Below are 26,655 nucleotides of genomic sequence, written 5' to 3' on the forward strand. Positions count from 1 at the left end.
CTAATATAATATATTGTATAATAATATATAATGTATAATAATATATTGTATAGCGAAGTTTTACAGGTCACAAATTACCATTGCACAGTGATAAGAATAGTTTGGTAACAAAGCAAAATTAAAAAGAATTATAAATTTTTTAGACATAGAAATTTCAAAATTGCGATATCTTTAGACGCAAGGATTTGAAGATTTAGGAATTTTGAGATATAGGAATTTAAAAATTTAGAAATTTGGAGATACGTAAAATCAGTTTAAAAATTAATAAATTTTAAATTTTGCGAGTATTCACATTTTGAATATAATGTGAATTTTACAAATTAAGAGTTAGTTTATTATCCACTTCATTCGTCGATTGTGAAACGACAAATTTAATTATGTAAAAAGGCCTTTGTGTCACGTATATAAAATAAAAAAATCAGCTATACATATCAATGAAGATATTCAGAATTTTAAAGACATATCTCCCTGGATAACTGACCAGTTAAGGTACCGATTCATGGTCAGTTAGCGAAGCACTACTGTAATAGATGGCGCAGCGAAATTTGTGAAATAGTGAATGCCTTCGTGTTATCTATTATCGATGTGTAATATATCTTTTACGCAATGTCTGATAAGAAATTAAGGTGCGACCAATAGGGAATTTCCTATATTACAAATGTAATCATCCAATTAGTTGGTTTGCCTTTTTCTTCTTTGGAAAAATGTCTGTCAAATGTGGATGTGATTCTGCTTTTTAGTTTGTAGTTGATATTTTCCTTAAAATAGAAAAAAGTATATGTTAAAGTGATATCGACGCACATACAATGTGCACGTATAGAGGGCGATTATATCTTTTAGGTCTTTAGGGTAATTTATGGGGAAAATAGTCAAGAACTAACGCAATGAGAAAATGAAGTTTGAGAAAGTCTTTCAAAGAGAATGTAACAAATAATTTTGATACTAAAATTTTAATGAAAGTAACAAAAATAATACAAAATGTAATAGATGAAACATTTGTTTTGTAAAGCGTATCTTTCCGACTTGTCTTTCAATTGTCTGGTCTAAGATTGGGGTTAGGTATCTTGTTGGACATGTATAATTGTTTCCTGATAATTAAAAGAAATTAAATCATTGAATTTGTTTGAACGAACTAGTTATATACCAATAATTAATTAATTTTCTAAATACCTTCCTTACTTGATGCTAAGCTATCAATCGCCATAATTAATACTAAACCGCTTTAGATGGAATTTATCACGCATGCGAAAGAAATTTGTTTATTCATTATGGAAGAACCCATAATACGGTACGATACAGGTGCTGAATATTTTTTCTTCGAATCTATTCTAATATTCATTGTAAAATTCCTTCAGACTTGTATCTTTTCTAATATTCCAACTTTCATAGCAAAAAAAAGGGGGGGAAGATATAAAAATGTTTGAGTTTACAAATATTTTTAAATTCTTGAATCATCATATCCGAATTTTTTAATTTTCCAATTTTTACACCTTCAAATTTCGAAATTCTCAATTTAAGAATTCAAAAATTTCAATCATTAATTTTAGTTTTCCGATCGTAAGTTTTCAAATTTTCCTTATTTAGGCAAATGTTCCTCTTTTTTTTTCGTAACAATTCCAAAACTCGAAATTGTCAATTATATCGGATGTTCATTCCCATTCAATTGCAAGTCATCGGCGAAGTAGTACGCGTACGCGTCAAATGAATTAATACATTGTATGGGTGGACGTAGCGTAAAGATAAACGATAAATACGTTCGCGTATTTATAATAGATCATGCGCGAATTATCTCGTGAAATTGTAACGAACCGGTCATGATAACCGGGCTTCTTCTTTGATACGAGGTCTCACCGACTTCGGCAAGGTCATCGCGTAAAATCCACTTATTACGTTATCTTCGAACCCTTGAAAATTTGTTATGACGTATCATCGTAACGAGAGCATTAAGAAATCTCCGTTGACATAATCTTACGACTGATCAACAATTATATACGTACGTAGCCTTAACGATTAACCAATGATCTTTACAAATCGAAGCTGCGATATCTTACACCAAAATATATGATATTTTATAAAAAAAAAAAGAAAAAAGAATACAATGTCATCCATAAATATTAGGATATTGTCTGATATTTTTCATAACAATAAATACCTTTATATAAGCTTTGTGTACTTTCGATCAAACATTTCTCAAAATTTGTATCTTCTAATTATTTTATTATAAAAAAATGTTACTTCATTTGCATCATATGTGTCCTATAACAAAAGACACTAAATAAAGCTATTAGTTTTGCAACAAATGTAACGAGCAAATGTCCGAACGCGTATCGTTCATTTTTATTATTCGTTTCTCATATCGTAAAAAGTGTTATCATTTTCAGTGATAAACCAACGAAAAGTTTGCGCGTTAAGGGGTTAAATTTCTTTTCTATCGCTGCAATCTTGCGAATTTTATACCTATTTCCCTTGACGTGGATTTCGTCGTACTTCGCCTTGACTCCTTTAATTCTGGTTCCATGCGAGATAGTAATTTTGTAAGTTAAACGAGGACGCGAGTTTTGTTACAAGGTAAGGTCTCATCGTGCGTGTAATATGATGGAACGCGTGGCCATCAAAAATACTTCTCCCCATTTAACAAGCTTACACTTTTGTAACTGGATATATTCTCTCTTTTTTTTTTAATAATTCATGGTTAATGAAATCAGTATAAAATTACAGCCTTCCTTCCTCGTAATCTTTAATGGAGAAATTTGAGAATTCCAATTAACAAAGCGGGTGAAATTTAAGTTGAATTAACGATTCGAGCAACTGGAAGTAGGAAAATGTTTGTTTTACAGAATTTAAGCGGGTGACATCGAAGCTGGGCTAGGGGCTCTGGTTATTGAACCGAGTCAAATACTCGAAATTCGAGTCGGCCACTCCTTTTACTAAAACGAATCGTATGCTTGAAACGTGAGCAGACGCCTGGAACTTGATTATTTGTATAATACTTTGCGATAGTAAGTAATTCGATTGCCTAAATACCGTAACGTGTGTATTTATTCATTCAGAGTTCAATTATAGCTAAACTTGAATATAAACGTTGAAAGCATACATTAAAAATATAGTAAAATCAAGATATAGTATCTGTTGTCATACCTTATTCTTGATAAATTTCAGGAATAAAATTAAGATACTAGGAACCTAGAGCATAGAGATTCAGTATGAACAAATTAAAAACTGTGCGATAATTTAATCTTTATATTAAGTATATTATTAAATTTTGTAGATTTAGTATGTTAAAATCAGAGAAGTCTATAAAAACAGACTTATATTTCTTTTCTGTAATACGCAAGTCTTCATACGTAAATATATGTATAAATAATAAAAAATTATTCAACATGTAAATATTTAAAAATACGTATTCTATTCAACCAAGCTTAAACTATCATAAAACTTTCAATAAACACGTTCAACGGGATTTTGAATTTTATTTTTTCAAATATACCAATCATTCAATTCGTTAACACTTTTTGACGCGTTTAATAGCGCGAGTGCCCGGATACGTGTACCTAATGTTCGAAACGCTGTTCGATCCAACGATTACGATGTAGAACGAGTATCGATGGAAATGCGTACCTTGCATTCTGGAATGCCGTGGTTGACGAGCAAGGCCAGTCCTTTCTCGGACAGCGCCCTTAGCAGCTTCGATGCTACTTGCTTCACGACACCCTTCTGAGGACATCTCTCAGTCCCTGGAACAAGAAAACGAAAAGAGTGAGAGAAGCAGAAAGACGAAAACATGGGGGACAGTAGAACAGATCGTAAATACCAGGGATTTCCATATATGTTGAACCTTTTTCAAGTTGATTGTCGAGTGCTACTTTAAGTGTACTCAAACTCTTAAGCGTTGTATGGTTTCGATTAGATTGGGATCGCAATTAAATTGTAGGAAAATCAAACGTCATAAATCGAAAATTTTAGATTCGAATCGATCTCGATTCGTTAGCAAACTGAAGCATAGAATTTTTTGGATTAGTTTAAATCGCTCAAGCAAATATCGAACTTCTTAATCGCTCGAGTTATCTAAAAATCGAACTTTGTAAATCATTCGAAAGAATCGGATCCTTGAGCCACTCGACTCGCCTCAGCACACCATCTAATTGATCAAAAAATTCAAACTTTTTACTTTGATCCACGTTATTTCTATTTTCATTATCTACTGGAGATTTCCAAAATTCAAATATTAAATATAATCAAATATAAATATATCATAATCCACTTATAGCCAAAGCCCAATTTCTTTCTTCGTATCTACAGCAGCTCGTTTCGCTATTTGACCTTGCGATAAATGACTATGAAGTATCTTCTTCGCGCCCCTAGACGTGTGTATCGATTATTTTTTTCATTCACGGATTGACGCTCATTGATAGACACGCGGTTATCGGCGCGCGGAATGCAAAAAGATGAGGAGGACGACGCTTTTCTTCTTCGGCGAACCACGCTGACGAAGAGCGATGGATTGACGTTAAGTAATGAGTTTCATCTTTTTCTGATACGAGGCCACGTTCGCCAGACAAGACCGTTCCTTCGACAAATCGTTATATTTTTGCTTTGTGAAGCTCGTAAAAGAATCACTGAATGGGGGACACGGTGAGTCTTTTAGGTCTCGGTCAGATATTTTCAAACGTTACGCACAATTTTTGTGCACATGAACTCGACGTTTCTTCAAATTCTTACGATTTTTACGACTTTCTGTGTTTGATTTATGGAACTTTCTCAAGCATTTCGAAATTTTTACGGTTTCTTAAACATCGTTAACACTGGAAATTTTCGTAAACCCGAATACTTCGCAATAGTTTTGATTTAATTCGTGTCATTCTTTCTTACATCTTCGTCAAGAATTTCAAAGATATCGATGCACCGCGTTCTGTTTTTTTTTCCGTACATTTCTTAACTTTCTTTCTTATTATTTATTTTATTTAAGTAGTTCTCCCCATTCTTTTCGTTCGCATATCCATTTCAATGGAATTTACGTATGTCGTTTGTTTATCAAAACACAATACGTACGCATAATGTATCTTGTGGAAATGGATTTCCTGAAATCTCTTTTATAGATGCGTTTTACTTTGATTGTTTATCGCTTGTTAAAACACGAAATTCGAGACACATCACGAAATCGTTCGATAAGGAGTTTCTTACACGTTTATTCTCCGATGGAGTTATAAATTCTTCAATCTTGTTTAAAACGTGTATTTAGTATTTCCAACAGCAAGGGTGATTCAAACCTCGAACGATAGTTGCGATAATTGTTCCGTGACAATTATTTATAAAAATCAAGTTCTTGGACGATAAGTCCGACGTATTACGTTCGCGAGTGAATCGACCAGTCGAAAACGTGAGGATAATGTGATTTCAATGTTTCTAGCATGAAACCACTTCCTCAAGCTATTTCTGACAGTAAGGAGAGACTGGTACTGCACAATCTAAAATTTCACTCGTATACGTTTGTATCTTTTTATATCATTGTTATTTTTTTACGAATATCTGAAACTTTTATTAGTTTACTTCTAATTCTTTATCTAATATTTTTTATTTCCTTTGCGCCAATAGCACGATATAATAAGAGGACATTTCGAGGAATTTTATAAACTATTTTCCATTTTTCAGTCATACAGGCAGATGCATTTTAAAATTAAGATAAATTAAAGAGATTTATCCTATCAACGTTAAATTTATTTACTTCGTCTTATCTCATCATTATCCATCTACCTTCTTCTTAGGAATCATAACTTCCTCTAAAAATATGTCTCATTCTATTTTTAATCAATTTAAAATTATTACTAGAAACCGAACGTACCATTTTGCGCAAAATAATCGACATCTTCTCTTCAATCTCAGAATAATGAACAAGACAATGCACAACTAATTCCACGTACGCATCAATTTTGTTATCTGCAGGTTATCATAAGGGATAATTTGAAATAAAATCTGACTTCAATATCTCTGAGGAATTAAAAGAAAAAAGTCCCAGCAGTTTAACAAATAATAGACTTAATGGTAAGATGAGCTTTTCCGGCTGTTGTTAATTAAGAAGGTCGAAAAAAAAAAAATTGCGAAATTGTGCGATTCGAAGCAAAAACCTTCGTTCGTGTCGTGCCACACTCTCATTTTTCGCCAGATGCTGATAAGAAACGTTATCGCGATTCACGCACGATGCGCTCGCCGACAGATCTTGTTTCAACGCCACGTGGCGACGACGATTGCTTTCTCGGTGCTTCTTCGCTCGTGAGAACGTGATTTCACTTCGCGACACGAGAGATCTCGTTAAAATCCATGATACGGACACGTTTCCCCTTACACCGACGTGTATATAGTATACATAAACACGTTTTTCCTTCTTTTAACTTAATACGAGACATTAGGTGTCGAAGACTGCAATCGGCTCGCTTGATTTTGCATTAGGCAGCCGATTGTGTTTGAAATTGTCAGTCATTTGATATCTTATTTTTATTTATCGCTTGACAATTGACATCTTTCGATCTACAAAACTTATGAGAGAGTAAATTATATATATATATATAAATTAATGAATTTTATAATACTAATACAGGATATGAAGCGAATAACATGTAAGCGGATATGAAATGTTTGATTGTGAAAAAATAAGGAGAAAATTATGACAACGTACTAAAGGCGAATTCAAGGTAGTTGCGTTTACAGCACGTTCTATAGATGCAGAAATGCCGAACTCGCGTCGTTTTACTTCGGGGATTGTACGAATACTCGAAAATATCAAGCGCCACAATCGTAAAACGTCGGGGCCCGTTAATCCCAGAACACCGTACGGAAGAGGGCATCAAATTTATGATACCCTCAAGTGTTGACGCTTTCTCTTTCCACAGTCGAGGGTGACGGAGGCCGGGTGGCTGTCCCAGATGTCTGAACTTCACATCTTACAATATATGGAATGAAGTCTTTTTAGGTTTCGTCAGGTATACTGGAATTTAGCTAATTACCGACTGAGTATGAATAAACGACCAGCGGTAGGTTATTCTACGTAGGAAAATAAGTAATAAATAATAAATATAATAAGTATAAGTAATAATTAATAAAATAACAAATATAATATTAATAAAAGTAAATAAGTAATAAAAATAAGTAAGAAAATTTCCGCTTAAGGCTTCATCTTCAAGAAGATAGAGGACCTGAATATGTTTAGTTAAGAATTGTGAAATGTATTCAGTATACGCGCGTGATAAATATCCAAATTTATTTTTCGTAGAAAAAAAGCCTATCGTGGAAAAATTTCGTTCTACATTTTCATTCCCGCACGTAGAATAACGTCCTGTCGATTACTTATTCTTGTCCAGTCCGGAATCGGCCATGTTCGAGTATTACTTGATAAGTTTTTGAACTCGATCTTCTTGGAAACGAAGCCTTATATAAAAAAGTGTTATTCTATACCTTCTTTCTGCTATTTCATGAAAGATCACTTCATGGCTGCACACGTTATTCGGTCGCACCCTGTATACTATATAACACCTAAGATTTCCTTTTCTTTTGTAAGATCTATGAAACCTATAAAACTTAAACAATAATTATACAAAATCTAAAACGTTGTCTATGTATTTATATATTCAATAAATACTATTATCCAATTTTATATACATATTATTACGTATTATACATTTTTATATTATTTATTGCTTTTAAAAAATTTCATTTTAAATATATCATTGTAACACAACTTTGAAATGCTTCGAAACACTGATGTTGCAGCAACAATGTGCAGGAAAAGGTTGGCCTTGTGAAACTTTCATCAATGCAATTTGTTCATGGTGCAAGACACATAATTATCTTCGAGGACGCAAACTTTCTCTGTTTTTTATTGTCTTCGCTTTATCGGTCCTCTAATATTTTTAGTTTTAGACGTTATAATCTAAACTTCTAGTAAGTTTATTTGGAATATCAACGAGGCCTTATGATAAAAATACGTTAAAAATATATTAAATATATCACCTTGACAAGTTAATTAATCCTCTCGCGTTTACGAGCCATGTATCGCTCTTGTCGCCGCGTGTCTTTTCATTAGAACGCACCTACAGCTTCGCATGAATTATAACGTATCGCGAGATATATACATTTCGCCCAATGATTCATTCGCAAATGTTAAAACGATAGAAGGTTGGGTTGCATAAATTAATTTTTATTCTTGATATCTTCTAGAAAGATATTTAATATCCAATACATTACGCATAAATATCATCATCCATAAATGCGTCAGATTTAGGGGAACTTATAAACTAAATTTTGCCGTGAAAAGATTACGGATGTAAAATTCAATGTGGAAATTGCAGAAATTAATGGTATCTCAACATTGTGAATTTGAAGGTCATGGCGCACTTACCGAGGTCGTTGGTTCTACAAAAAAGTTTACGAGGAATTTATATTCTGGCGATTGGTATTCAGAATACGACGACAAGACCTTAGTTAATTCGCTAAGGTACTTTTATTACCTCTGCATATCGTATAGTCTTAGCAATATACATAAAAGAGAACAAAGTCTCTGAGAGTACAAAGAGATTATAAAACTTTTAGAGACTATAAATTTGCTTTGCAATCGATTTTTATTACGGTACAAATAACCTTCGCCGTTATCTCTGCAACATATGTCCAACATGATTCCCACTGTTTCCAAACACTTGAATCTTTTCATTGCGAAGAACTGCGCAATTTTTGCTTGCATCGCGCTTCAAGCCACAAAACAGGCCACGATAAATCATGATTTAAATCTGAATAACAGTCGAAACCTCCATAACAATCTCCTTTACAACCCACTTATTCTAAACAATTCTACGTTTCAAACTCGATGACCCTGTTCGTGAAACACTTTGCAGATTCAAAGGTCGTTCGTTCGTTCTTGAAGAGTCTTTTATCTTGATTCTGTAATCTTTTCACCTTTTCATCTTTTCTTGAACAATCTCTGGTCACCATAATTGTCCAATACAGCGGTTCTTAACCATTTGTCTATCACACGGACCTACTTTAAATAATTTTTTGGTGTCGCGAACTTTTCGCAAAACTCAACTCAAAATTGAAATCCTTAATGTGTCATATATGTATATTTAAGGTACTCGTCAGCTGCTCATCAACAAACCTTATGGAGAGAAAAAGATACATTATAAATAAATACACAAACCTAACAAACACGAGGATGGTACCCCGTTGGGGGTAGCCACCCACACGATAATCAAACAGCTAAAAAATTTCACCAAATGTCCAAATTGTGAATGTAAATTATTAAATAAAAAAAATATAAATAAATAAGTAAATAAATAATAATAAACAAATAAATACACATTCAATATTTTTTATTTTATTTTATGAACCGTCGTTTTAATATTTAAACGCATTTACCATAAGGCGTCTTAGGCGCAAAGTTGAGGCCTTATCCTCAATGGGATCACATTTTGCGACAAAATTTCAAACTTAATTATATCTGGTAATAACTTCACGCCTAGGGTTCTCAAAAGCATAAGCACGATCATGCTTTATGGAAGAATCCGAGGATAACGACCACGAAGAATTTGCATCTAATTTGTCTTGATTGCTTTCCGTGAAATCGTTCGACGAGCATCGAGGTAGGAATACTAATCGACTAAATAGCTATATAATTTTGGTTAAAAGAGATTGGACCAAGTGGCATTTGAGTTATTTTTTGCGTAGTTTTTTTTTTAAGTAAACATCGAAATCAGGGAAAGCTGTAAAACAACTCTGACGTCAATTTATCGATCACGTTTCTACGAAGTTTCGTTACACGGAAAAGAACTATAAAATAGGTAGAAATAGTCTCAGAGTAATGAAATTATCGGAAAATTTACTTCGACATACAATCTATATAGATCTTTAACTAGTCGTTAAATATTTACAAAAAAAAAAAGATGAACGAGATAATAATAAATCTTTCTAGGAATAAAAAAGTATAAATCAGTCGTATCGAGTGAGCATTCAATAATTTGTTTGCAACATTTCCAGTCAATCGAAGTTAATACGTCGCAATATAAAATGTATTATTTAGTAGAAGATGATCGATCGAGGATTATTCTGTAGTTAGTTTGCTAATTTCAATGGGCTATTTGTTTTAAGTAGATAAGTCTTTTATATTGCATTTTCCGATAAACTGTTGCTTAAGCTTCTCGATACCTCGTTCCACGTGTTTCGAACGCATTTCTTTGACCGATTCCTTATCGAAACTTTATCTGTTACTGCCGGAGAAAGTCAGTTTAATTTCTGTAGTACACGTTTTATACGATTAAATCGTTCGTCTTACACCGCCTTGGGTATAGTTCTTTTATTTGAACGAGCGAAAATTTGAGTCTAATTACTATGTAATTAACATCGGAATTTATATTAATCGTAAGATTATCGGTACTTCGCCAACTGCTAATCCAGATGCGTTATCTATATTAGTCAAAAACAAGTGACATTAATATCAGCTAGATATATCCAAGAAAAGTAATACTAGAACAAACAGCTACGTTTCCCTGTATAGGTAATATAGACTGCTTATCTTCGATTTAAAAGCCAGAGCAATTAATACGTTTCATGTTATATACGCGACTCATTCATCACTCATTCATAGCATTTATCATAAAATGTGAGGGAGTATATTTTTGAGATATATATTACAGTTCAAATTTATTCTGACGATATATATTAAATAATTCAAATATTTAAGCTACAATAGAAATAAAATGAATTGCGAAGTTCCCATTATTCCAACACTTATGAGCGATACTTTATCTACATGTGAAAATATTAATTAAAATACATATATAAAAGGAGAAAAAAATCGAAGATCAAAGATCTTAAGAACTGAAGAGAAATTTCTTTTCTTTTTAAATGATTAAAGACCGAATTTCTTCTCTCTATCAAAATTCACATTTTCCAACAATACCTTAAAAATGAATAAAACGTTACGTCGATTAGGCAGTAAGTGGACAGCTCGAGAGAGAATTCACAACAATCGTGCATATACGTACGTCATTACTCCGCCTCCGATATGTCATCTGGTGTTAAATTTAAAACTATACACCATGATATCATCGAAGTGTACAGTACTTGTTATCTTATAAATATTAATTTTTATTGGCAAATAACAACTCGTTTATTCAGAAAAAACATTTAATGAAAAACATGCACAGGGATACGTTTAGGAAAATATGTAACTTGATATTAATAACTTTTAACTGAAGATAATCACGGCGACTTTTTAGAAAACAATTTGAAACTTTCATTTATCTATGACAGAAACGTACATATTAAGCGAAATAATAAATGCAGATAAAATAAGAAAGCTTATGATACAGTATTAGATTACCGATAAGATTATATCGAATAAATTCCTCTTAATCATTTTTCCTGTTCTCTTAATCTTTTTTGTGTTGCAAACTTTTACTCCGTATAATTCTGCCAGAATTTGTATTTAATGTTGCAACTGTCAAGGATTGCGACATCCTTAACCATAGAAAAGAAAATGAAGAACAAATAAAAGACGAGAAAAAAATCTTCTGCGTAAATTTTATACGAAAAATGATTGAAATTCACAAAAGTGCGTCATTGTGGACCTAGAAAATTTTATTAACAAATCACGTATTGATTATTTAAGTAGTTCTAGGATTAATCGAATTTGTATTTTCCCCATTCGTTAATTCGTTCGTTTACGAAATGGAAAAATAGCTAGAAATCGTCTTCAATGGTTCCTAGAGGGATCTTATACAGGAAGAGTTTCCTTATCGAACACCGATGGAAAGCGAAGGCAAACGCGAAACAATGAGACGTACTACCTGTTGGTAACGTTTAAAGGCAACTGCTAATTGTTCCTGATAAATAAAAAATGTGAACGCTGTCCCAGTGGACTGGCTTGTCCACGGGGAAAGGGTGATACTTGGCCGATAATTTTCGATTTCTTGCTTCCTCATATTTTTTTTTTTTAAACACGTTCGTGACTCATTTCTTATGCAACATCGAGAGTTGGCGGAGTTAAGGGACCGTAGCTGCGAAATTTTCACTTTTCGATATCAGCGACTTGCGAACATTCTCAAATCATTTTGTAATACGCTTTAATAAGTAGCTTCGTTTATTACAAAATAATTCTTCTGATTAATTCACTTAACCTGAATTGAACGTTAGGCAAACATTCTTATCCAATTCCAACTGAAAATAACGAATTTAATAAGCGAAAACAACGAATTAAAGGTAAATTGACTCGATCCAATTTCCAATTAATCTTTCAATTTCATCCTTTAAATGTAATTTTCAGTGAAGATAATCGGACAAATTACGAAACGAACTATGAAAATTTCCTACTACAGACGGAAAAATTCTTCTCCCACAACTAACGGTACTTAACTATGTATGCGACCTTCAAGACTAACGAAAACAAGTCGTTAATTTGTGATTATGTGTGAAATCGTGTATGACCGAGTGATTAGCATAAAATACAATACAACAGGGAGTTTCCGACAACAAACACGATCCTAATCCGGAAAGCAAGCGTGGAAACAGCATGACTAAGTCCGTAGTATCGAATTAGCGATGCCGAGGAAATTCGCTCGAAACTGCTGAATGGCAATGGTTCCGCGAATATTAGCACGCTGTCGGTAGCGAAGGCCTTTCGTCACATGCTTGTCGTAAATCGTTCCCCTTCTTCCCTTCTTAGCTTCTGATCGCGCGTGATCGTACAGTAAATCAACCGTAGGAAATCTATTGCAAACATCTACTTGCGATTTTTCATCGCGATGATTCCGCACTCCTGTCTCCAGAGACGCCGTTACATTCGTTGTGCACGTGAAAACATGGACGAAACGTGACCGGTTGGTACCAAGCGCGGGATAAGGCATTGTCGAAATGGTCGTTACGCGAACCTTCTAGTATAAATTACCATTCTTTCGCGACTGTGAAACGTTGTTTTATCGACAAGGCCTAGGTAAATTTATGGAGCGAGTGGAAAATCTATTGTCCGACAGTTCGATTTCATTGTGACGATTTGTTGCAGACGATATCGTCAGATGATATCTCGCAATCCTATTTACTGGCTGATTGATTTTACAACGATACAAACGCGCGATATCTTTCTTTACAGACCTCTTGCTTTGTGTTTCGAAAGCGATAGATGTTCTATATTCTACGAAAATTTAAAGGCAATCACGCAGTTTAGTGATTTTTTCTAATTTCGATTAGTTGATAGCAGTTCTTTTTTTTTTCGACAAGCTTCGTTTTGTTTTGTCGGTAAAACAGAAAATCAATCAAGAAGCTAGTACACTTTGTATTTATTACGAAAACGTCGTATCTTAAAATTTTCCCTTGTTTTGTAACACGAGACACGAGTGAAATAGTTGAGATTAGGGAAGGTCATTACACTGCGTAATTTTTTAAAATTACCCATTGTTTTTCATCAAACAAATTTACACGTTCATAGTTCTGGCACAAAAGAAACCACGTTATATCGCATCGTCTGTTCCATAAAGTTGCAGTTTCGATAAATATCGTCAACTTGGCATCGTACTTTATCACAGTGTTCACAGAAGTCAACGTAAAAAATATGTATCGCGGGCAGACATTCTGCGGTATATCGAGCATGCGTATCAGCGATGACGTTCAAACTGAACGTTGCGGCGAAAACGAGTCCTATCAGTCAGGTAGACTGCAAAGTTGTTTTTATCTGTCCAGACGATTATTCTTTTGAATAGTGGCAAACGAGATACTAAATGGCTATGTATGGACTCGGTAACGGTATATTCGATTCGTTTTACTGGGCGAAAGTATCGGCGAGACTGCCGGTACCAGGAGAAACTAGCGAAAATTTTCTCCTGGTCATGTGTGTGCATCCTAGAAACTATCTTAAATCGATACTCGATCAATAGATCGAACGAGAACGCCATGAAACTTAACTTGAACGATCGTAGAACTATTCGTTATCTTATTGATATTATTGGAATGTACATTAAAATTTCAAGTTAGGATTCTGATAACTTCGATATCGCTTTATGGACTTGAAATATCATATTGATGTTATCAACTTATGTAGCTTAAATCAATTAGTTATTATTAAGTAACTGTAGTGCAATTGAATCGGAAAATTATAAACTTTTATAATACAGCATGATATATTCTGTGATAATGTCCTCGTTACAATTTTACATGAGCAATATGTTGGGAATTCTACATTTTATACTCGTATTTAACTACGTAGGATTATTACCAGTAATGCAACCACAACACCTGTAAATGCGTTTCCGCTAGTACGGATTAACATTCAATCTGCAATTTATTTTCTGAAATTCTACTGCGCATTCAAAATGACTATCGGCCAATGCGGAAGCGATCGAGGCCTCTAGCAGTAACGTGCAACAGTCATAGATAAAAGTTGTCACCAGAGTGTACATCGATTTATAAAACATTCGATAAGTTCTTGGAACTAGTGCGAAATGCTTACGTGTTTCCTGATCAAAACGCATGGTGGCGCAGCTGAGTTACGCAATCGTTCCCATCGAAAAGCTCGTCTCTATTCCATGGTGAAAAAAAGAATTATTCATAAATTTATAAAAACATTATTTATATTAAACATATCAAAGGCAATGATCAAATATATTTTGCACTTATCCATGCATGGCTCCTGAAATCGGATTTTAAAGGCTTTAATGTACCTCTAACACAGGATTGAATAATTCAAAGTTGTGACTCTTTTGCAGTACATGTAAGAAATATTCACTATCTGCGGTTGTTCTCATCCGTTACCAAACGGAATCTATCGAATCGTTTCAACGTTCGATTTTATCCGAAGACTCGATCGTTGCACAACGACGAACGGTTGAATATTAAGAGGAAAAAATAGTTTCGATGGAATGGCAACGATAAAATGCGATCGCGACAGACGATAACGGTACATACGACTACCGTGTGAAAACAAACTATGTGTGCCTCGAGCGCTGTGTAACGTCGACTGACAGCTTCACCTTTTCGACGCGTTCTCCTGAATGTGAAATCTCGTTCCGTCGAATTTTTCTCCTTCGTATCCTTTTTACTTTACTTTCTTTCGAAGCTTTTACAAGCCTATCGCTTAAAACGTGATCGTTACGCCGTTACAGCAACTTTAGAATGAACTATTTCGAAAATAAGATAACAATTGAGAAAAGTGATACATATTAGATGGAGGAAAAATTGAAGGTTTCCTGTTTTGAACGAGACTCTATTTACATATGATGTGGAACCGTTTAACACGCAACGACTTACACTGGAATCAAGGGAATTCTGCGTAATTATGAATTCTATTAAACGTAAACCGAACAAAGAAGAATCTATTACGTATATACAACAAAAATTTATATATCATATATAAATTCGACGATTAATGGATAAATGAATCTTATTTTGTAAAAGTAAATAAGAAGATAGTAAATTCTGAATGTCCCCTGATTTCGTAAAACGGACGGAGTCAAACAGCCAAATTGAAGAGTAGTCAGTAGATTGTATAATTACTTGTAGAACATTATGATTAGCCTGTTACCTGAGGAGTTTCGTTTCAAAAATCCCTTGCGGGGTGCGTAGTTAAAATCAAGCAATTCCGAGTATACACGTGAACCACATCGAAATAAGGTTTCGGATTTGCTTGTATACACACGTCGAACGCAGTTAACTGGTTAAAAGCTAATCAAAAATAGATATAGAAATTAATTTTCTTCTATCAGACACGATGGAATGGATAGTGAAATCTGTAACGTATAATGTAACAAAGAGTGAATAGTAGCAGAATAGGACAGAGTAATCGCTTTCGACTGAATTGTGATAACCACGCCGATCTAGCTTTCAGGTAACACGGATATCTGTTACAGCTAAAGCGCATGGTCGCAAGGATGAAAGTGAAATTAATGATTGCGATCTACATCATTCATTCGCTAATGCTTCAGCCGCATACAAATAAGCCAGAACTTGGTGCCAGCCTACAACATGGATAACACATTTTTGCGATTACTTGCCAACTGTATTTCACAATTCAATCGAACGCGATATCGCGTGGATGAAATTTTGATTTCATCGTTCCTTTGGAACACTACCGTTACGCTGCTTGTACCTAGGGAACATGACGCCAGCTATGCAACCAATACTTTTTTAGAACAACCGTTTTCTTGGATGAGTCGCGGTCAGCCATCTTGCCGATTTCTAGTTAATTATAGGTGCTGAACCGACGCTCGCTTGAACACATTGAATTTAAATTTATGAGAAATTAAACGATACTTTACTTTATTGAATGTTCAAATAATCTTTTTCGAACGAATGTCTCTTTTTGTTCCTACTTTCATATCATAAGAAAAATTATACTTTGGACATTGAAGAAATTAGGTTGAACCGTTTGAATTAATATAAATAGTGCCGACGATAAGAGAAAGTTTTTTTTTTTAAGCAGTTCTACTTTCTATCTTTCCAATAAAATCAATTTCGTACAATGTGATATATTTTTTTAAGGAACATTAGATACGTGCGATTCAATGTTACAAACAATTGCACAACTATGCGTAATACATTCATCAATCGTTTAAACGATAATTAGGTAACTACAATTGTTATTTAATTAACATTAAAGACTAGAATACATTGAATACATATACATTAATTATATACGTATAATTCTTCTATCTAGCATTTACTGTTCTGATATGTACTGTTGGATTCATTTGCCGATTTAATGAACACGCATCCTACCATTTTATTTCGTAACACGTGTATTTGGTATATCGGCTACCGGCTGTACTAACGGCCAGGATTTCAATGACGTCACTGTAATGCCGTAGTTGTACAATATACACAATATGAGCCAAGAAAATCAGAGTAACGTCATTTTCAATTTTATGAAATTTTGTATAATTTTTCGACTTTTGGCAGAGAGCACGTAACAAGAATAATACATAACTACGTGCATAATACTAGAATAAGAATAAAACTCTTTTCGTACTCTTATGTAAACTGGAGAAATAAATTTGTGTCGGCTAATTCTAACAAAACTCACTAACCGATAAGATTCCTTAACATAGTATTATAAATAGATCGACAATATAATTCTGACAATCAGCAAACGAGCGACGATCTGTCTATAAATCAGACGGAACGCAGACTTGTTTATCGCAGTTAAAATTCAAAATTAAAACTCTGCATTTTGCCAACGTTCGTTGAAATATGTATTTCTAACTGATGTATTACCATTTTTATGATGCATGTCAAGATAAAAGCGTCTCAAGATACAACTGTTACGAATGTTAAGTTTCTTTTAGTACCGTCTGTGGTATTTCAATGATACGGTTTTTTTCTCTCTCTTTATGAGATCATAATTCCTTATTGCGGTTTCCATTGTTTTTAGTGTGTATTGTTGTCTCGTAAAGACAGACACGTTAGTAATATCGCAGTTACGCAAGCCATAAATTGTTTGGACATTCTGTTAACAGAATGTTAAGTGCTCGATTTCTGTTTACTTTAACCATCCATTTGTTTATTAAGATTGAAAGCAAACAAAATTTATTAGGCACGAATGTTACGATATTTAACGATAATATCGCATTTTTATTATAAAAGTGATAAATCTCGAAAAATATGTTTTCCTACTAGCTAGAGAAACATCACCATGAGAAATTTTTAGCTTAACCATCAATTTGTTTATTGGCATTAAAAACAAACAAAATTTGCCGATGATATCGCCCCTTTGCTATAAAAGTGAAATACTGAGTCTCGAAGAACCTCGAAGAAAAGGCTTTTCTATTTACTAGAGAAATATTACTATGTCATTGAATATCGTTATGAGAAGTACGTTAGCATATTTCAATTGAATGTCAAAATTGATGGTTTAAATCGTATCACTTTCAAAGCAAGAATGTGATACAATGAAAAGAATAGCTACACTTGATACACATCTAGAGATATTCGTTTTTCGTGTTATTATTTTTCAGTGAAAGACCGAACGATTAAAGTAACCATCGACCTTGTTTACATTTCATTCCCTATTTCTCCTCAAAAATATACAAGAGCCTAACGTGATCGATGATTACCATTCTTTCTCGAGTTTTCGACCCAGAAAAATGCCCCAATTTTTAGAACTTCTTCTCGTGTCTTTTTGCTTCTATACATAACCATATCTTTCACTCGTTCTCTTTTAATTACTTATTTCGTGAACTTGGTTTCCCACTTCGTATTTTATCTTTATCTATTCGGTTACTTCTTTAATTCCTCCTTAAGTCTTATCTTCCCCACCTTATTTATTACCTTGACTTTTAGTTCAGTTTATTATGCGTTTAATTTCAATCTGATTAGAACTAAAATATTTTTTATACTTCCGCTATACTATCGGCCATTCGCCTCGCACCACTTCCGGACGCCATTGTCTGTCGCACGATTCTCAGAAGCCTCGGTTGCATTCTCTAATTTATATTCCAGTAACAATTTTTCCGATTCAAGTACAAGGTATGTACTAGAAAATAACTTATTCATAGTTATTTTTGCACATGGTTGCTATTTTTGTACATGGTCTATATCGTTAGTTTGCTCAAAGAATTTACCTTACACTGTAAAGACCGTCCTACCATAAGATATCTGCAAAAATTCTAAAAGCGAGTCACATATTTTCTATAATGTGGATATCATAATTAGTCAATTAAGTTGTACTATTTAGTAAAAGCAATATCACAATCTAAAATAAAATTTTAATCCTTCCCTTAAGAATAAGCAAGACGCATAAATATCATTTTATCTGAGACCAACATAACCTAAAAACTATTAATTAAAACGTAAAACGTAAAAGTAAAACGTAAATTTTAAATAGAGCTGATATCAATTTTCTATTTCTAACTTTCTATTTCAAACTGGTTTCCTTTACAGATGTTCAATGTTTCTTGGTTATGTCGCGTTTCCAGCGAACGGACGATACGAATAGCAGTAACGAGCAAAATTTGGCTCGATCGACAAATCAGATAAGAATTCACACGATCCTAGTCGACAACGTCATCCCATTACGCTTCCATGGTAAACGATGTTTGCGCAAGTACGAATTTTGCAACTTGCTGCCTACGTGTTTTCTCCGGATACCGACCGATCTCTCGCTACGGTCTCGTCGCTTTGCGCATTCCGTGACTCCCTCAGACGCTCCAACGCTAATGTGGAAACCTCCAGGGTATTTAAGTCTTACCAGAGAATGTGGCTTGAGAGGAAAAGACAAGAAAAAAAGAAAGGAAGAAGAAAGAGATCTTGTCGCTACACGGCGAATGCATTCAGTGTCGTGAAGTATTATTATCGTTTGCGTCGCGATATTCTTGGTGGCTTTTTGCGGTAGAATTTCGGGGGTTTTACCAACGAGATTCAGGCGAAATTATGGTGGCGTTTCTAGTATCCGTCGCTAGAGTGGTTTTTGGCAGTTTTGTTCCAGTGATTTGTTGCCTACCTATTCAATTGATTGTTTCTTTTTCTCTCGTTGATTTGGCTGCCTGTTGTTTTCCTTTCTCTCTTCTATTCTATTTCTTTACGTTAATTGTCACAGATTTAAAAGTGTTTGTTGTTGAACGATGAACGAACGGACACAATGGCGACGCTTCGGTGGAAAGGTTTTGAAATACGCGTCACGCTGTTTTTCCCGTTACGGACGCGAACACTATCGACCGAATTCTTTCGTGATGATTGGCACGGAACAATTAAAAGCTTACTGGACGTGTTTCAGTGCAAAGTGTTATACGATGTTTTACAAAATATCGCAAATTAAAAGAGGACTACGAAAGAAATTAGCTAAATGGAGTGTTCGCTATATTTATATGTCCTTTGCTACCATTTCATTTATTAATAAAAGAGAATAGACGAAAGATCGTAGAAACAACATTTAACACCGTTAATAATTTATTCATAGTATACATAACGTTTAGATCTAACTTCAAAGCGATTACCTATTCGTTTTCTTTCTATTTGCATTACAGCTGCGCATGTTATGAAATCATAAAAAGACTACGATTAAATAATTCAAAATAATAATATCGTAGATCAATAGCTGGCTTATCAGAACGATGATCGTGAATGAAGTATCATGACCGAAAGGACATCATATAAGATCGCGTAATTACACTGAGCTCGTTTTCCCGGAGTTCGCTGATGCATCCGATAATTAATTTTAATGATGCATTCGCGTAACGAACAAATGAAAAATTCACGTTGCTTGGAAGTCTATTCTTGGGCTTGCGCGTAAGCGTCCGCTTATTCGCGTCGTTGCAGATCGTGGCCACAGGGGACAGGCACGTGTAACCGCTTGCACACTGCAAAAAAATCGCGTCGTTCATCTATGTCAATACGCGTACGCGTGCACACGCATATACGTTGCGTACAACGCTTTGTGTCGAGGATACGGCCAAACAACGCGAAAAGTTAACGAATAAAATAACTTTGTCGCGCGATTTACGCAAAACATACATATGCAGCGGGTACAAAAGGTATTAGCACATACCAATACCATCTTCCAATGAATTGCTTTTTTATCATATTCTACATTTCATTTTCATAGTATCAAATTGCAGTCGTATGAAAGTATTATTAAATGATATGAAATCTATTATACTTAAATTTAATTAATTGGTATATAGATGTAATAAATATAATGGTATGCCAATACCTTTTGTAACCGTTAGCTCATGTATGCGGGAGATGTGTTCCTTTTCTATTACAAGTTAAATAATTTCTTATTAAAATAAAACAGAACAAATCTTATGTTGAAACGAAACCTTTTTAGTATCGTTTATAGTTGACACTTGTAGTACTATAAAATATACATATATGCGTCCCTCGATTTAATATATGTAAATATAGACACTAGAAAGGGGACACCTGAATGTTTTATCATTGAAAACACGAGAATCTTGTCAAGGCCGATATTCCAGACTTTGAAGGGTATACGCGATAACGCGAATTTATTCTTAAGGTTTTCCTCTCGCAGAAACCTTGTACTATGTCTTTTAGTGAATAAAAAGACCGATCTAGTCAGGTATGCTAGCATTAGTTCGATAAATATTCTTATAACGCATTATACGTTTTAAATTTATCGTAAAAGGCTTTTTAGATTAGAACTTCTTGCGCAGAAACAACACTTCCGGCAATAGACTTCTGGAGGTCAATGTTTTTTTTTGCGAGGTATTTATTGACTCAACTTTAATCTGTACTTCGATACCTGGAAACGATGAATCAAAGTACCTTCTGAAAATATGACGCAACGTAGATATACCTGATTACATAATTAAAGATAAATACTACTGAAAAGATTACTGAGCGACTCGCAGAAGGAAACGTTTCGAAGAAGGTCGGAAGTTGACCGCGATAAATTGCGTGACGGTTACTGATGCAAGTAATAACGCGACTATGTATTAGTTATGGTTGTCTTCGTGCGATGAAAGTAAAATTGGTAATAACAATCGAAACAAAGAGCGTAGAACAAAGGAGTGTATCGTGCATCCAATTATGTACAGGGACGACGATCGTGTGCGTCGATAAAAAATATTTTCTCGCGGTTGTGATTGAGGTTAAGAACGTAGTACCGATTTCACGTGATCTTTATTCCATCTTGGTTTCATTGATATATGTTTTTCAACAGGTGGTTAAGGTGCTCCATTAACAGACCGTTGGTTAGGATTTTATTTAGTCGATTATCAAGGGAGATATATTTCCAGGTAATTTTGAGTATCTTTCTTCGCCATTGAATTCAAGTGAGATATAGATACCTGATACACTTGTTTATTTTAGATTTACAACGTTCTCCTGCACAATAGTAACAAGTTTATAATAAATTTAACTAAATTTTTATAATAATTTAATTAATAATAACTCAATTTAAATAATAAAATAATTTAATTATTTTATTTGACAAAGAATGATGAAATAGTAAAAGAGGAGGAAATAGCCTATAATTCATATATAAGTCGCCAATCGACTAATATTATCAGCTAATAAATCATTGTGCAAAAGGATTCTTCTGGGGATAGCGACGGCTAGTTAATACGGCTTTGTTATACATAACATACATATCTATATTATGATATTACCAGACACAAAGAGATCAATGATGACTAAGGGGGATCACTGAGGAATTTCAATTAACTACATACACTTCGTCATCATTTACATAATCGATGATTATCGAGTGACCGTTACAACGATATTTCCGTGCCGATTGCGATCTCGATCGAGAAACGCTTTTGAAACGATACTCTGTCCCTTGTCTCTTTCTGTTGACGCCAGTAATACCGTACACGAGTCGTTGGCCTGCCGCCCAGACATGAAATACATACATATACACAAACGAAGAAAGAGCAACGAAACGATTCAACTGAACCGAATCGAAGGCAGAGAAGGATAGAACGAGAAACGGTGAAACGTTTCGTGGCTTGGGTCGCAAATTCAAACGCGGCTATCTTTTCGTTTACACCGCGCACGCCAATCCATTATTCTCGACGACGTTCACTGTAGGGAACACTTAAATCATTATCCAACACACTTACAATCACGAAGAGGCACGCGAGATGTTTTATTCGAGTTGCACGAGTATTCATACGTTTTTTGTATTGATCGACAATGAAGCTCTATGATCGGCATAACATATCCGTACAACCCTGAGAATCTATTAGGTTAGGTTCATAAGTTCGCGCGGTTTTCATTTCATATTGAATGTAAACTATACATTTGCTTACTGCCTGTGTTATGCGTCATTCGATACTTTTCGTTCTATTCCGTTACGGTAATAAATGGTAATATTAAAATATAATTTTATATTGATTTCTTTCCATATCACTATGACAATTTATTTTTATAAATGCAATAAAGAAATAGGAGGCAAACAGAAATCTATTAATCTAAATATTACAATGAATACTTTGCTACGGGTATTGCGTATATTCTTACATACGTATTTTGGATTTTTCAATAATTAAATTTCTGATAATTACATAGATATCTACAATCTAGATGTTATAATACATTAAAAATACCCGAATCGATAATAAATATCATTTCAACGCAGCAGATGTCGTATTGTAAATTTAACAAAAGTGGCCTTTTGGCGAACCTAATCTATATAGTATTACATAAAAATCAATGAGTTTAATATTATCTTTGTCAGAATGCCAACTACTGTTTAAGATGTTAGAGGATCTAATAATATATAATGAATAATTATTCCTCCACAAATACTGTCAATATTGTATTTGTCGACGAAATGGTTGCACAAGCGTCAGTGTGGTTTATCAATATTAGCGACTGAATGAGTTGTTTGAACATGCTGCAGTCGAGCTGTTTGACTATCGTTTTAGTCCTCGAACATAAAAGAATCGAAACATCATGCAGTAGAAAGTGATATTAAATGAAACAACCATTGATCGATGTAAATAAATTTACGATAAATATTGCTTATAATTGTTATGTATTGAAATGTTAACTATGTTCTTACTTTTGTTTACTTTCATTCGCAATCAATTAGATAGCTAAATGGATAAGGAAAGATAAAGATAATGCATGATTGATATCACAATTGTTCTAATTTAGTTACGAATCATTATTGTGTTCATTATTGTACTTAAATCAATGTCCTCTAATAAACAATAATATGAAAATAAAATTCAAAGGGAGAATGAAGATAAAAAATTTATGCAAACAATATTACATTATTCTATTTCACGGTTTATATTAAAATTATATTAAATTTTCTTATAAAAACGTTTAAATTATTGCTGAGAGTAATATTTTACATCTTATATACTTTTTAATCAAATTTGAATACACTATAATTCTTATATTGATAAAAGTAGATATAACGTAATAAGTACTAAAACAAATCTTTTATAAAAATATCTGAACTATTTCTGAGAGTAATAAATTACATTCTATATTTTTTAAATGGTATTCTGATATACTATAATTTTTATATTAACAAAAGTAGATAATAACATGTTTCAAATAAAGTACTTCAAATACAGACAGATAGTGCATACAAGACACCCTATATGAATCGAGGAGGGCGCCAAGGGAGGGGCCCTTCTTTGTGAGACGGGCTCTGGGCTATGACCTCAACGGATCGTCGGGCCTGAGGTAGGCGCCTCTGACTGTGAACGAAGCGAAGCTTGTTGGTTTGCTTGTCTGTCTGGCCAGTTGCCTGGCCTCGTTGCCAAGCAACCGTAAAAGCGTCACCCTTTGAATCTCTAAAATTCTTTACTCCTTACAGCGAACCTTCTACAGAACATTATTCGCGCCACAAGGCGATCACGTTTTCCACGTGAGAAAACGATCCAGTTTAAAAATACATGTGAAAGGCCAACGATTTTAGAGCCCGCCGTTATATATTTAGAAAAGTACACGTATTTATAGCATATCATTCGGTAACGTATAAAATCAACCGTTACAATACAAACATAGTATGTATTATTTACTGTTTCATTGTGGTATAAAACGAGAAGATGGTATTATGTGACTCCATTTTGTTTTTAAATGAGTTTTCTAAAAGTAGTGAACTAATTAGTTTATTTACCGTTGTAATTTAATCCTAACACATTCGTTTCTTTTGTATCTATGGACTCAAAATAAAATATAAACTTACATTGGGGAATTTATTTAACTGTATGTAATTTGGAATACCAATTACATTTCTATTAATATTTACGAGTAATTGAAAAAGTTTAGGAAATTTTCTATCATAATGATGTAAATACGTCTTCAAACTATATCAAATACACTTCAGAAACCGTCTGCAATGAAACTGAAAATGGCTACTGTAATATTTAAAGAAATGATAAGGAGCTCTTAAACGTCAGACCAAAATTTGAAATTGTAATACAGGAGTAATCTGAAACCCTTGTAATTTTGTCACATTTACTTCTACATCTTTTCTACCCAAATTGCATTTAATTAAGCTATTGTGCAATATTATTTTCGTGAGCTTTCAAGTTACCGACAGAGTAATTTCTCCACCATCTTTGAAATTTGTATTATTTCCATTAATATCCAATCCCATTTAAATAGATAGAAAGATTTCGAATAGGCGAATCAAAATTTAGAGCGAGAAATCTCGTGTATTAGCAACGATTCAAACTTCCTATATTTTTTAATATTCAAAATGACGAAAGAAGTACACGATTGACTAAAATATGACACAAAAGACGTAGCAGGGTTAACGACTCTAAAAAACCTGTTCTCTTGGCTAAGAAAAAGGAAAGAATGTTTACTCGTATATTCTCTATTTTACAGTCGAGTCTTTCTCTTTGGCTATACGGTGGATTAATCGGTGACCAATGTAACCATGAACTTTTGCGTGAAGTCATCATAGCGAATGAAACGGTTAATCATTAAGAGCGTTGGGGGCAAATAATGTATCACGTCGCGCATTGCCACGTGCCTTTGTATCGCGGTTAATTTTGAACTACGTCGATTTTACTGCAGCTAATTTTGCCAGTTTGACCTATGTTCCGAGTTGCGACAGTTTACGATGCGTAACATCTTTCTTTCTTTTTAATGGATTTTTGTTTAACCCTTGCAGACTATCATAAATGAAACTTCCACGCGAATTATTTTGATTAATATTATCGTCCTACAATAGTATCGTCGCAATTGCATCCCTTTTCTCGCGAGTTATACATTAATACTGGGCTACGAATGAGAATATACATTTGATATTTCAATGGAGATAAGATATTTTAACCCCCGCGATCAGATGGCAGGGTCATTCTACGGATTTTTGAAAATTCGATTAATCGTCACGTTTATATTCTTAATAGTTTCATAGGTTCTAAAACTGTTGGTTATACGATACAGCTTTTATAACGTTTCACAGTTGCATAATTTTCATTATATAGTACGATCTCTATACCTTTATAATTTCACAGGTTCCGTTGCTTTATACTAAATATATAACAAAGTTAAAATGAATAAATACATATAACTTTCCCATAAAATTCCTAACTATAACATTTATAACCTTACCTAACATACCATTTACCTAAATACTACAAACATTTACTGTTAAAGGCATATGGGCATCAAACGACTCGGTAATATTCATCCATAATCCGCTCGCCAAAGCGTTAACGCTGAACAAGTGAAAAAATTCGAATAGAACAACCAACACTTACCCATGTGAGCGAGGTCGATGATCGGCACTTCGCACTTGCTCAGAAGAGTCTCACAGGTTTGGGTTACAATCGGAGCACTCGTGCAGCAGCTCATCTTGCTTGTGGCTAGTTACTCGGTCGAAATGAGATTTCTGTTGCTGTCTCTTTCTATCTTACTTCTTAACTAGTTTCTCTCTTCGTCTCACGGTCTTCGGCTGCCCTCGCAATTTCGTATCTTGTCCCCGATCTTTCTCTCTGTTCCGTTCACTCGATCGCTTCTTTTTTCGTGCGTGTGCCGCCCTTTTCTTCCCCCTGTAACTCTTCTCTTTCTTTCTCGTTGATCTCTTGTGTGTGATCGCGCCGCTTAGGTTCGATCAACTAGCACCACTATACGGACGGAAAATACGTGGGTCGAGCTTAACGCATGTATGCCGATCAATCAACCACGTGCAAACTCACCCACCGAATGCCACAATTTGGAGCAAATTCACTAGAATATCCAAGAAAAAATCAT

At 34.1% G+C, this 26,655-nt stretch overlaps 1 protein-coding gene across 3 annotated transcripts in view; it reads right to left on the bottom strand.

Annotated features, from left to right (window-relative positions):
- LOC122567468 (proline hydroxylase buaE) overlaps window positions 1-26,296 on the bottom strand; it is a 30,958-nt gene extending 4,662 nt beyond the window's left edge. The window contains exons 1-2 of one of the 3 annotated variants that reach the window (XM_043725991.1): window positions 26,163-26,296; window positions 3,619-3,734 (exon numbers count right to left, since the gene is read on the bottom strand). In XM_043725991.1, coding sequence (XP_043581926.1) covers window positions 3,619-3,734; window positions 26,163-26,256 — 210 coding nt within the window. In that variant the 5' untranslated portion in view covers window positions 26,257-26,296. Of the gene's footprint in view, window positions 1-3,618; window positions 3,735-3,811; window positions 5,528-6,670; window positions 6,984-26,162 lie in introns of those variants that run through there. The other 2 variants (XM_043725990.1, XM_043725992.1) reach the window with 2 other exon arrangements.
- Window positions 26,297-26,655: the final 359 nt, after the last annotated feature.

This window comes from Bombus pyrosoma, linkage group LG5 (genome assembly GCF_014825855.1).
Source record: "Bombus pyrosoma isolate SC7728 linkage group LG5, ASM1482585v1, whole genome shotgun sequence".
In the NCBI taxonomy this organism is placed as follows: domain Eukaryota; kingdom Metazoa; phylum Arthropoda; class Insecta; order Hymenoptera; family Apidae; genus Bombus; species Bombus pyrosoma.